Here is a 14369-nt window from a genome sequence, read left to right as displayed (position 1 = left end):
GGGTTCGGTGCGTTGGGGGAGGACTTGTTACCTGGTTGCTCCTGGGCTAGCTGCTGAAGGCATGACTGCCCGGAAACCTGTGCGGTTTCCTGCCTCTCTGTCTTTTCCCACTACCTTTTAATTTCCTATCAGTGCTTCCCTTGTACAACTTAGCAAGACTTGAGCTGGCAAGAAGTCTTATATATGTAGTTTCAGACCTCGAACCCTCTGCAACAGAGGCAGAAGAGAGCTGAATACCAACAGACAGATCTGGAACTGGGTGTAGGCCATCTGTTGTTTTTGCTATTGGTTCTTGCTCCCAGAGTCTTGTCTTTGTGTGCCTAGTTATTTTTGGGTACTGGCATTTCACAATTACTTGTAATAATTTGAAACCTTGAGAAACTTTTCATTTGGTTGTCAGATCCCTGGGAGCTCTACCTGTTGGGGATATGGGATTATAAAAACAACTGAATACTAGAACTTTCTTCAGGTTCACCCTAGTAGAAATGATGCTCTTAAATTACCTAGGCACTTGGTTTTTTCCTTTTAGTAATAATTGGTTATTAAAGTTGCAGTTGGTTCATTGGTTCAGGAGGTACTGGAGACCCTTCTTTGTGCTTAAATGCTGGGGTGAATCAGTGAAGTGAAACAAATTTGGGGAGATGGTTATGTATTTATAGGTGATAGAGATTTAAGTCCTTTGTACTGTGGGAAGGTGATGAGCTTTTTGTGGATAGATAGAGCAGGACAGGAGAAGTTGGGAACATGGATGCGAGGACTGCAGCTATCTGGCTGTCACTGTGAAGGTGACATTTAAAGGGAGTGCACTAGAGGGACATCAGCAGAAGAGTAGAGCCAAACCCAAAGCCAGTGACAGGGTGGGAAAAAGGCAGGGTGGGAGGCTGATATGGGGGGCAGGGAAGTGAGGGCAAGTGAAGGAGGGAAGAACAAAGTGAGTGGGGTCTTGAAGGGACCCTAGTTGAAAGACTCTAGCTGAGGGAGAGAGTTCAAAGGAATGAAATGATCTGGTTTATGTTTGACGAGGAACACTGACTGCTGTGTTGACAGGAATGCATTTTCTAATGAAGTTAAAAATTAATTGGGATTTCAAAGGAAAATGATCTTTTTTAAGATTTTATTTTCAAGTAATCTCTATACCCCACCCAACTTGGGGCTCAAACTTACAACCTAGAGATCAAGAGTTGCATGCCTTACTGACTGAGCCAGCCAGGCGCCTCTTTGTCTTGTCCTTTAAATACTTACATATATAGGACATAAGAATGTATATATTTTTTTCATCTACTGTAGAACCATTTTGACTGTTATAGTTGTTTTTCATGAAGAGAGTTGTTCTCAAGTCTTAAAGTACCTCTTTTAAGTCACCTGAAAAGTTTCTATATCTCCCACAAGGTTTTATATCTGTGCCACTTAGGTGACCTCTAGGTTGTGCTGAGAAGAGCCATAGAGGAGGATTGGCGACCATTGCTGTGTGTTTCTGTTATACTTGTATGCTTAGAAGCATTTTGACAGTTTCCAGGGATAAAGAGGAGGACTAGTGGGTAATAGGTCTCTGAATAATCAGTCTGGTGCTTTAATAGAGTATATGCAGGGAGGGGGGAATGCAATGCAGGTTTTTTCTCCCATCTTATTTATTTCAACATTTTGTTCTAAGTTGAATTCAATTAAAATGGACTAGCCAGATATCTTACTTAATGGCCTGTAGAGATAAAAAAGGAAAGCAAGCAATTCAGACAAACCCTTGCTATTGGTGTTGATGTAGTAGTTATTCATTTGGTTATATTTTTTAAAAGATTTCTTTTAGAGCAAGGGGGAAAGCATAGGGCAGGGGGAGGGGCGGAGGGAAAGAGAGAATCTAGAGCAGACTCCTTGCTGAGCAGGGCTCGATCTCACAACCCTGAGATCATGATCTGAGCTGAAATCAAGGTCCATACCTTAACTAGCTGAGTCATCGAAGCACCCCTCATTTGGAGATTTTATTATTTTACTTTTTGTTGAGGAATGAACATGGAAACATTATCAAGATACAGAGGTACAAGTCAGTGATTTATCTCAAAAATAAATACCTATAACTCCTACATTAATGATGGGAATGTAAAAATGGTGCAGCTGCTTTGGAAAGCGTTAAGCATTTCCTCAAAAAGTTAAGCAGTAACCATATAACCTAGCAGTTCTACTCCTGGGCTTATATCCAGGGGAATTAAACATATGTCTACATGAAAAACATGCAGCTATTCATAGTAGCATTATTCATAATAGCTAAAAAATGGAAACAACCCAAATGTCCCAGAATGGATAAACACAGTGTGGTCTATCCATACATAAGGGAATATCGTTCACCCCCAAAAAGGAATGGTGAAGTACTGATATATGCTACAACAGGGGTGAACCTTGATAACATATTAAGTAAAAGAAGACCATATGATTCTATTTGTATTAAATGTTTAGAATAGGCAAATGCATAGAGACAAAATAGATCACTGCCAATACCAGGGGTAGGGTTGGGGGATAGGGCTGGGGAATGACTGCTAATGGGTGTGAGATTTTTTTTGAGGTGATGAAAATGTTCTGGAATTAGATAGCTGTGGTAATGCACAACTCTATTAATTTACCAGAACCTGTCAAATTACACACTTTAAAAGGGTGAATTTTTATGGAATATAAGTTATATTCGCAGCTCTTTTTACAGCAAAACAAAATAAACACATCCATGTGTGTTTGGGTTAACAGAGAATATAGAGAGTGCCCCAGAAGCCTCCCCCGACCCTCCTCCCTTCCAATCAATGCCACAAATTATTCTTGGGGGAAAAAATAGCAGCTGTTTCTACTGCTGCTGTTCCCTTGCAGAAGAAGCCATTGTTTTAGACTAAGCATGAAGCTTTATGTTCTCAGTGTTTGCTAGGCCTTGCAGGGTACTTTTTGTAAAGTACCATTTTAATCAAATGCTTCTTTGTGATTTTATAGTACCAATATGACCTACCTTTCAAAATAGGTAGCTATGCACTCTTGACTTGCTGTCTTTTTAAGACTCTTTTTTTAGATTTATTTATTTCAGAGACAGAGAGGACGTGTGAACATGAGAAGGGGGAGGGTCAGAGGAAGAAGCAGACTCCCTACCAAGTAGGGGCTCAATCCCATGACCCTGGAATCACGACCTGAGCCAAAGGCAAACACCTAGCCGACTGAGCCACCCAGGAGTCCTACTTGCTCTTGTTTTAATAGAGATAATATGGAGTTTAAAGTTTTTGAAGAATTTTTTGAAGCATGTATAGTATTAGATCTCTTGATCAGTAAGTAGCATGGACTTTATTAACTATTAAATACTTTTTATTTTATCTGCCTCATCGTAACTGCTCCCCCCTTCTCCCCACACCCACACTAGAGATATAGGTTATTAAACTCTCTTTTGGGGAGCCAGATTAACATGAATAGTTCTTTTATTCTGTGTGACATTTTGGAGTTTAAATTTTTTTTTAAACTCTATTTATTTATTTGACAGATCACAAGTAGGCAAGAGAGAGAGCGGGAAGCAGGATCCCCGCCGAGCAAGAGAGCCTGATGCACGGCTTGATCCCAGGACCCTGAGATCATGACCTGAGCTGAAGGCAGAGGCTTAACCCATTGAGCCACCCAGGCACCCCTTAAATGTTATTTTTATTTATTTTTTTAATAAAGGTTTTATATATTTTTTAAATAATTGCTACACCCACCATGGAGCTTGAACTCACAACCCTGAGATCAAGAGTTGTACACTCCACAGACTGAGCAGGCACTCCTGAGCTTAAATTTTAAAAGAATCTGCGCTTCCGTGTTTTTATATGCTTTTAAATATTTTAAACTCAAGACCAGTGTTGGTTCTCTTGCCTTTCAGCGATGTCTTGGCGTTGCCCATTTTTAAACAAGAAGATTCCAGCCTTCCACTGGATGGTGAGACTAAACACCCACCCTTTCAGTATGTGATGTGCGCTGCCACCTCGCCTGCGGTAAAACTGCACGACGAGACTCTCACTTACTTGAACCAAGGTGAGTATGGCTGCATTGTGCTCTGAACGAAGGACGGACACACAGCTTGAGCGTTTGGGCTTTACAGCCGAATTTACAAGTAGTAATTTAAAATTAGATGATTTTTCTTAAATTTGATAACTTTAGTTAACAAAAACCATAGGCATTTACTGTTAGCCAGCAGAGTTGTAGTTCATGGAACCTGATATGCACAAAGAGGGCCCATGCAATAAGATTTTTTACAGGGTTTTTCAGGCGAAATCCAAAGGAGAAGCAAGTGGGAAAGGATGTCAGTTATTTTTAGGAATGCTGGTTTCAATATGGAACTTGAGAATGAATCAAGGAACCTGGGTCTCAGGCCTGAAGCAGGTTTGTGCTGAAAATAGACAATCTGCACCAAGATGGAGTCTGTGGCTAAAATAAGCCATGTCCGGGGCGCCTGGGTGGCTCAGTGGGTTAAGCCACTGCCTTCGGCTCAGGTCATGATCTCAGGGTCCTGGGATCGAGTCCTGCATCGGGCTCTCTGCTCAGCAGGGAGCCTTCTTCCTCCTCTCTCTCTCTGCCTGCCTCTCTGCCTACTTGTGATCTCTCTCTGTCAAATAAATAAATAAAATCTTAAAAAAAATAAAATAAAATAAGCCATGTCCGATTTTGTCTACTCATATCTTGTTCGCACTTTATGAGAATATCAAGTTTTGCTGATAGGAAAGTGAGAGCTGGCAGAGTGGAAAATGGAGATGTGGGGGTAGAATTTACTCTTGGAAATTATAAGGTATTTTTTTGAGGTTCTTTCAGCAGTTTGGGCATAGGCCAGTGTGACTAACCAAATTAAACAGAAGTACTTTGTTACATAGCTATGAATTTTGTTGGATACATTGAAAGCACGTTGCACCCTTATTTTTAAATAAAGTTAGAACTTTTATTCTTATAAAAATTGTACATCCTCTCACTGTAGAAAGATTAGGAAATATGTCAAGACATAAAGCTGGAAATTAACTGCTCTCACCAAGATAAAGTAGTTTACCTTATAGGTATATTTTCTTATGTGTACATCTACTTTATTTTAATAAAATTGGAGTTAATATCCGTTCACTTAAGAACATATTGTAATTATTTTTCTGTCATTAAATAGAATCTTTAATTCTTTGAATGTTTGGACAGAGCTCTGGGTTTTGGACTGCTATGATTAGCATTCTGAAATGTGGAAGAATAACTTTAGCTTTCATTCGATATATAAATGCAGGATCTATGAAGTTTTACCCCAGGTTATTCTACCATAGCACTTGTACAATACCCTAACTCTGTTGTTAACATTGTTTGGGTAGTCATTCTGTTGTTTGAGACTTACGTGTCTTTTTATTTTTTTAAAAAGAGAGAGCATGGAGGAGTGGAAGAAGTGACCTTCCCTCTGAGCAGGAAGCCCAATGTAGGACTCAAACCCAGGACCCTGGGATCATGACCTGAGCTAAAGGCAGACGTTTAACCATCAGAGCCACTTAGGCATCCCTTAAGTGTCCTATTTGAAAGGCCCTTCATTGAGCTTTTCCCTTTCTATCTGCCCCTCACTCCGCTCGAGTCTGCTTCTCTCTCTGCTCTTTATCCCACTTGTGCTCTCTCTCAAATAAAGAAAATCTTAACCACAAAAAAAGAAACTACTTTAAATTTATATGGCAAGATTTATTTTAGATGTAAAAATAATCAGAAGAAACCATGTGGGGGCACAGTTATTCACTCTAGCTTTATTTCTAATGACTAGGAAATAACCTGTATTTCTCTTACTTGGAGAATATTTGAGTAAGAACTGTTATGTGCATATAATGGGATGAATGAGTGTACGTGCGTACACACACACACACACCCTTGTTTAAGGGAATGTGTTGGATGTGTCTGTCTGTTGGCCTGGGGAAGTATCCATAATTTATCACTGTTATTACTAAATGGAAAAAGATCTCTCGTGTTTTTAAAAATTGCAATTCCCCATCTGTAGTGATGATATATTAGATTGACATTCTCTGAGTGCTTACTATGTATTAAGCATTGTACTAAGTACTATACATGTGTTTTTTAATTCCCACAGTAACTCTAGTAGGAAAAGTTTTATTAATCCATTTTAGGGGTACTTGGCTGGCTGAGTTGTTAGAACATGTGACTTTTTTTTTTTTTTTTTAAATCTTTTTCAGAGAGAGAGTGTATGGTGAGGGGAGAGGGAGAGAAAGAATCCTAAGCAGGCTCCACACCCAGCACAGAGCTCTATGTGGGGCTTGATCTCATCTCCCAGAGATCATGACCTGAGCCAAAATCAAGAGTTGGATGCTTAAAACAGAGCCACCCAGGCACCCCTGAGGTCCAGTATGTGACTCTTGATCTTAGGGTCATGAGTTCAAGCTTACTTTAAAAAGATCCACTTTCAGATTTAAAAACCAAGCTGAGAGCAGTTGATTAACTTGTTCAGTGTGAATTTGATCAAGCTTAGATTTGAAAAACAACTCTTACAATTTTTACATGTATTATTCCCTTGAAACTACTGTCTCTGTCCAGTATTTCCAGCACCTTAGCAGGCTCCGTTGTATGCCCCTCCCAGATGATACTCCAGCTTGACTAACTAGTGTAAGTGCCGGCGATTTTCTTGCACTTGACTCTGCTCACTGCAGTTTTTTTTTTTTTTTTTCCTTAAGATTTTAAGCTCCCAAGCTGGGAGCCAGACACAGGACTCAACCTCAGGGCCCCAGGACCATGACCTGAGCTAAAGGCAGATGCTCAGCCAGTTGAGCCGCCTAGGCATCCCTGCTCACTCCAGTATTAATAATGTATCTTGGCTGTAGAATATATCTTTTAATTTCTTTGTCTTTTAAGAAAAAAGTGGAAAAGTGAACTGTATATGTGCCTGGGTAGCTCAGACAGTTAAATGACTGCCTTCGGCTCAGGTCATGATCTCGGTCCTGGGATTGAGCCCTGCATTGGGCTCTCCGCTCAGCGGGGAGCCTACTTCCGGCCCTTCAACCCCCACCCTGTCTGCCTCACTGCCTATGTGTGATCACACTCTCTCTGTCAAATAAATAAATAAAATCTTAAAAAATAAAAACAAAAACACATGAATGGGGATCTGGGTGGCTCAGTTGGTTAAGCATCTGCCTTCAGCTCAGGTCATGATCCCAGGGTTCTGGGATTGAATCCCACATTGGGCTCCCTGCTCAGCAGGGAGTCTGCTTCTCCCTCTGCCCCTCCCCCCTGCTTGTGTTCTTTCTCTTGTGTGCTCTCGCTCTCTCTGTCTCAAATAAATTTTTAAGAAAAAACCTGAATAATGGGGTGCCTGGGTGGCTCAGTTGGTTAAGCGTCCAACTCCTGATTCTGGCTCAGGTCATGGTCTCAGGATTGTGAGATCTGGTCCCATGTTGGGCTCCCCATTCAGGGAGGAGTCTGTTTCTCTCTCCCTCTCCCTCTGCTCCTTCCCTTGCTTGAGCACATGCGTGCGCTTGCTTTCTCTCTCTCTCTAAAATAACTAAAATTGTTATTTAAAAATTGCCATTTGGGGGAGGTCTACGTGGCTCAGTCAGTTAAATGTCTGCCTTTGGCTCAGGTCGTGATCCCAGGGTCTGGGGTCAAGTCCTGCATCAGGCTCTCTGCTCAGGAGGGAGATTTTTAAATTTAATTTAAAGATTTTTAAATCTTTTTAAAAAAAATTAAAAATGCCGTTTGAATAACTATTAAAAACACATTAAAGTATTCATAAAGGAATTATTTCATATACCTTTTAAAAGAATTGTAAAAACTTAAATACAATACATGAGTGTCAGGTATACATATTATAGTGTGTATAGTTCTTTCACAGACTTGTCTCCTAGCATTTATCACTTGGACAAAAGGTTCTGGATGCATGATTTTTCATGGTTCCCCTGAGATTGTTTTCAATTTTTTATATATGTGTATGTTTCTAAGGAGAGGATCCATAGCTCTTTCCAGAGACAGCAAGGTTTGGCTTGGGGAGAGGTGTGGCTGAGTGTCCTTCACCCCATCTCTTTAAAGCTGCAGAAGCAAACAGGTCCAGGCTCAGCGAAGTACCTTCAGGTGATAGGACTCCCTTTTCAAAGGAAATATTCTCAGTAGTACATGTGCAGTTTTGACCTTTTCTTTTTCTTTTTTTTTTTTAAATAGAAACCTTTCCTGAAAAATAGTGTAAAGAGAATTTGGGTTAGCTATGGACAATAGTAATGAGACTTGATTATTTTATTTATTTTTTTTTTTTTAGATTTTATTCATTTATTTGACAGACAAGAGATCACAAGCAGGCAGAGAGGCGGGCGGGGGCGGGGAACAGGCTCCCTGCCGAGCAGAGAGCCCAAGGCGATCCCAGGACCCTGAGATCAGGACCCAAGCTTGAAGGCAGAGGCTTAACCCACTGAGCCACCCAGGCACCCCGAGACTTGATTGATTTTATCTGGAATCCAGTAAAACCCCATGAAAATTTTTTTCAGCTGGAGTGACATTGTCATGGAAAGTTCTTGTGAAGTCTTCCTGGCTGACACCATTTTAGTATTGATGATTTGACATAATTTACTGCCTGTGTTTTTAGGAATCAGAATGTCACTCATTTTTAAGGCTTATGAATTCTTTTTTTTTCTTTGATTTAAAGATTTCATTTGTGTATTTGACAGAGAGAAACAGTGAGAGAGGGAACACAAGCAGAGGGAGTGGGAGAGGGAGAAACAGGCTTTTCACTGAGCAGAGAGCCCAATGCGGGCTCAATCCCAGGACTCTGGGATCATGACCTGAGCTGAAGGCAGATGCCTAACGACTGAGCCACCCAGGCACCCCTCATGAATCCATTTTCTTGAATTCAGATGAATTCTTCAGTTCCACCAAGGAAAATGACTTAACATGGCAATGTTGCCCCTTTTTTTTTTTTAATATCAAAAAAGGACATATAAATTCTGTAAGAAGGGATTAGCCAGCACAAGTTTATTCTTTTTTAACTCACATGTGAGTTTAGCTGCATTCATTCTAGTATACGGGAGGAAAAAGCACAGTTATCTCCATTTTATGATTATATGAAAACTTCAGAAGGAGTAATTACTCCTACATTATCTAGTTGGATTATTGACCATGCCATGCTTTTTACAGATAAAGATTCAAGAGTATTCTGATTACAAATCTAGTTTTCTTAACTACCCAAGTAATTACTGGAATAGTTACTAGAAAAGTTCCAGTGTTTTCTAAGTTTTTAGTTGTCACCATTTAAAATTTAAAAAGGTTTTTTTAAAGATTTTATTGACAGATCAGGAGAACACAGGCAGGGTTGAGGGGCAGAGAGAGAAGCAGGACCCCCTGCTGGGCAGGGAGCCCAATGGGACACGATCCCAGGACCCCTGGTATCATGACCTGAACTGAAGGCAGTCACTTACTGAGCTACCCAGGTGCCCCAGAATTTAACGGTTTAAATAGATGATGTATATAGATGGTTCAAAAGTCAAAAGGTATGAAAGGGTATACAATAAAATGTCTTCTTTGCCTGTCTCCCATTTACTGAATTCTGCTTGCCTCAGGCAGCCACTGAATTAGAACCATTTAAAAATACCTAGGAGGATTCTAATCACGTTTTATGACAGTCTTTATATAACAAAAATTTATATAGTTAATATTTTATTGAATTTATTCCAGTAGACAGTTATTCATGTGATGGGTGAATTGTGTGCTTAAGCGGGATTATGGTTAATGTGATGGTCTTGTCACTAAAGGATGAAATGTAAAAAAGAACTTAACCTTAGCATCTCTGTGGTAAGGTGTGGTAGTTGCTGTCACATGTGGCTGCCGATGAAACTCCACTGCCTGGGATATAAACACCCCTGTTGCCTGTTAGATGTCCTTAAGCACATTCTTCACATACCTTTTGGTTTCTTTTAAATGTTTTTTCACCTAGTTACAGTGAGCAGTGATTAAAGTCTCTTGTGTCTTTTCTGCATGTGTTGGGGTGGGAGGTGGAGAGGGCCCTGGTGAGTAGGGGCTGTCTGCAATCTCTGGAACGAGGCTGCCTGTGTGGGAATTCCATGCCCTCATTTGCTAGCCTAGGCGAGTTCCTTAATTTAATTCTCTCCACGTAAGGTAGTTGAGAATTAAATTGTATAATGTGTATAATGCACTTATAAGCTGGGCAGCACACAGGAAGCACATGAACTTTGCTGCTGTTACTGTCGTTTATAGCTAAGTAGCTTTTTGGTTTTTTTTTTTTTTAAAGATTTTATTTATTTATTTGACAGAGATCACAGGCAGGCAGAGAGAGAGGAAGAAGCAGGCCCCCCGCTGAGCAGAGAGCCCAATGCGGGGCTCGATCCCAGGACTCTGAGATCATGACCTGAGCCGAAGGCAGTGGCTTAACCCACTGAGCCACCCAGGCGCCCCAGCTTTTTGGTTTCTGACTGTACTGGAAAACCCAACTGTTTAGACCTTGGTTGCTCTGTTAGTTTCCTGTTGCTGTTGGATGAGCAGCTCTTTTAAATGGTTAGGACCTAACCTGGGACTCCATACCTGTGTAATGACTCAGGAGATCTGTCACGTATGTTGGAAATTGTGTTGTTATATTCTTTGACTTTTTATATTATTTTAAAAAAATATTTTATTTCTTTTAAGATTTTATTTATTTATCAGAGAGTACAAGCCGGGGGGAAGGACAGAGGAGAGGGAGAAGCAGACTCCTCGCTGAGCAGGAAATCTGATGTGGGGCTTGATCCCAGGACCCCTGAGGTCACGACCTAAGCTGAAGTCAGACGATTAGCCAGCTGAGCCACTCAGGTGCTCCTGTAGATTTTATTTTTAAGTAATCTCTGTACCCAACATGGGGCTTGAACTTACAACCCCAAGATCAGGAATCACGGTCCTTTGATTGAGCCAGCCAGGTGCCCCTAGAGAAACCATTTGAAGAATAACAAGTGTATGGGGACTTTTTTTTTTTAATTACTTTTGATTTTAGAAGAATAAAAGTCTGTGGTAGTTTAATGTAGGAACAACAAATCCTGAGCTGTCTTTGTAGAAATAGATTAAACTTTATATTGAGTACAGAAATGTTCTTGTTAGATTGATTGGAAAAAATGATACAAAGACAGGAACATTGAGGTTTGTCCTTGATTTGATTTTTTTTTTCAGTCATGAAAATTTGAGATTTTGAGGATCATAAGATAATCCTGGTGGGACAAGTTATCCTGGGCAGGTTGCTCGGCACCTCTTCCACCGCCCATCTCACTGGCTGCTTTTCTTACTGTCTATCCTAGAGAAGTATCTTGACCCTCTTCTCTTTTTTCTACATTCACTCCTCAGATGATCATGTCTTTAAGTAGCTTTACCTAACAGCTGTAACCCTGAAAAGTCCTCTGTTAATATCTCCAATTGGGATTTCTTCCTCTTAGCTCCACATTTGTAAATCAACCTGATTATCAATTTGGATGGCCAGTAGGTATCTCAGACTTAATGTAGTCAATTGCACTTATGATTTCCTCCCCTAGATCTACTCCTGGTGGTTTTCCTCATGTTGAGGACCTTCTGTGGCCAGAAGTTTGGAATAATCCTCAACTCTTCCACCACCCCCCCACACTATATATCTAATACACCAGAAAATGCTTAGTCTCTCCCTTCAGAATAATCTCCAGAGTGACAGTTTCTTTCCATCCCCACTCCTGCTATCCATGGAGTGACTGGGACTGAGGGATTTATGCTAACCTGATATGCGAAAATTGATTTCAGTGTGATTTTAATTTGCATTTCTCTGATGAAGATTGGATGTTTTTTAATATGTTCAAGAACCATTGGCATTTCTTCTTTTGTGATTGTGTTTATGTCTTTTGCTCATTTTTTTTCTTGTAGGGATGTTGGACATTTGTGATTTTGTAGAAGTTTTTTTTTTTTTTAATTTTTAATTTTTTATAAACATATATCTTTATCCCCAGGGGTACAGGTCTGTGAATCGCCAAGTTTACACACTTCACAGCACTCACCAAAGCACATACCCTCCCCAATGTCCATAACCCCACCCCCCTTCCGCCAACCCCCCTCCCCCCAGCAACCCTCAGTTTGTTTTGTGAGATTAAGAGTCACTTATGGTTTGTCTCCCTCCCAATCCCATCTTGTTTCATTAGCAGTTCTTTATGTATTAGTCAAATTAGCCCTTTGTGTCTAATGTGAGTTGCAGATATTCCCCCTCTTGGCATTTTTCTTTGTATTGACGAGTCAGAATCCCCTAGTCAAAGAATACAGTATTTAACTTAACAGGGGTAGCCAGGTTGCTTTTCAGAAGGACTTTCATCAGTTCATATTCCTCCCACATTTTATGTGCGTATTTCTCACCCACTTGCTTTTTAATTAAACATTTTTTGTTGATCTGATAGCACAAACATTTTAAAATTTTTGTGAGGATGAGTAATTTTAAGTGTATAATGATATAGTTTAAAAAAATGCCTATTCATATGCTTTATTTTAAAATTTATTATTTTCTGAGTTTAGATCCTTTGTTAAGTATGCTGCAAATTTAACTCTTTAAAAATGTCTCTTGCCATAATATTAATTAGTGGTGATCTCTCTGTTGAATGACTTAAGGACTCTTCTTTAGTAACTTACTCTATATAATGGTTTTCTCTCACCAGCTTTGAAGTGATCTGCTTGTATTTTGTGACCAAATAAATGATCTAGTATCCTTTGTATATTTTTATATAGGGTAAGCCCCATTGGAGTGTGGACTAGATCATAAAGATCCCCAAGTTCATATGGTACTAGAAACATTCCTTAATTACTATTGATTTTCTTCATGTCAAATTATACTGTCCTATTTATTACTTAATGACAGATAATTCAGAAGTCATTTTTGCAGGTTTGGAGTACATTCTTAACTTTTGGCAGCAGCTCATTTTCTTAATTATATAGTTGGTGTGTGACCATCTGTTTGTATTTTCGTATGAACACTACCTGACCAGTGAGAGAATGTGAGTAGGGCTCATTGGTCACAAGGAAGAAGGCTCTAGGATTAAAATTTGGTCTTAGCTCACACAAAATACAGTACACAGTGATTTGGTGAGTGCTGTGAAGTGTGTAAACCTGGTGATTCACAGACCTGGGGATAAAAATATATGTATATAAAAAATATATGTTTATAAAAAATAAAAAATTAAAAAAAAAAAATACAGTACACATATGTTCATAGTATCACTACTCATAATAGCCAAGAAGGAGAAACAACCTAGATGTCCATCAGCTGATGAATGGATGAACAAAATGTGGTATGTTTGTGCAGTGAAATAATATTTGCAATAGAATGTAATGCAGTACAGTTACACATTGGACTGACTGCAGGTTCTGTTCCAGAGCTCCACAATAAAGTAAGTATTGTAGGAAAGTGAGTCACATGAATTTTTTGGGTTCTTAGTGCATATAAAAGTTACCTTGACACCATTCTGAATCTATTGTGTGCTGTAGCATTAATGTCTAAGAAAACATGTATATACCTTTTTTTAAAGGTTTAATTAATTTATTTATTTGATAGCGCAAGCAGGGGGAGTGGGAAAGGGAGAAGCATGCTGCCTGCTGAGCAGGGAGCCCAACATGGGGCTCAGTCCCAGGACTCAAGATCATGACCTGAGCCAAAGGCAGATGCTTGACTGGCTGCCCCAATATATTTTTTTAAGATTTTATTTATTTATTTGACAGAGAGAGAGATCACAAGTAGGCAGAGAGGCAGGCAGGGGCGGGGGGAGGGGAGCAGGCTCCCTGCTGAGCAGAGAGCCCGATGTGGGGCTCAATCCTAGGACCCTGAGATCATGACCTGAGCTGAAGGCAGAGGCTTAACCAGCCACCCAGGAGCCCCCTCCCCAACATTTTTAATTTAAAAATTCTTTATTGCTTAGGCACCTAGGTGGCTTAGTTGTTAAGCATCTGCCTTTGGCTCAGGTCATGATCCCGGGGTCCTGCGATTGAGCCCTGCATTGTGTTCCCTGCCCAGTGGGAAGCCTGCTTCTCCCTCTCCCACTCCCCCTTTTTGGGTTCCCTCTTTGACTGTGTCTCTTTCTGTCAAATAAAAATTAAATTTAAAAAGATTTTTTTTTTTTAAATTCCTTATTGCTAAAAAGTGACCTATAATGACTCTGATCATAGTTCACCATAACAACTATAATAATGATGAAAAAGTTCAAAATACTGTGAGAGTTACTAAATGTGATGCAGTGACACAAAGTGAGCAGATGCTGTTGGAAGAAAGGGTGCCCCAATAGACTTGTTTGATGCAGGGTTGTCACAAACCTTCAGTTATAAAAACAAACAAACAAACAAAAAAACTAATTTCTGCAAAGTGCGATATTTTAGTATATGTGCTGCCGAAGCGAGCACTGCAAAGTGCGATA

At 39.9% G+C, this 14369-nt stretch overlaps 1 protein-coding gene across 3 annotated transcripts in view; it reads left to right on the top strand.

The window, feature by feature from the left end:
- UBP1 (upstream binding protein 1) overlaps positions 1–14369 on the top strand; it is a 58022-nt gene that overhangs the window by 12188 nt on the left and 31465 nt on the right. For 2 of the 3 annotated variants that reach the window (XM_059162205.1, XM_059162204.1), the window contains exon 2: positions 3869–4020. In XM_059162205.1, coding sequence (XP_059018188.1) covers positions 3869–4020 — 152 coding nt within the window. Of the gene's footprint in view, positions 1–3868; positions 4021–14369 lie in introns of those variants that run through there. The other variant, XM_059162207.1, reaches the window with a different exon arrangement.

Source organism: Mustela lutreola, chromosome 2, assembly GCF_030435805.1.
Source record: "Mustela lutreola isolate mMusLut2 chromosome 2, mMusLut2.pri, whole genome shotgun sequence".
In the NCBI taxonomy this organism is placed as follows: domain Eukaryota; kingdom Metazoa; phylum Chordata; class Mammalia; order Carnivora; family Mustelidae; genus Mustela; species Mustela lutreola.
Note: the sequence above shows the minus strand (reverse complement) of the source record. Positions and strands in the feature narration are given on the sequence as shown.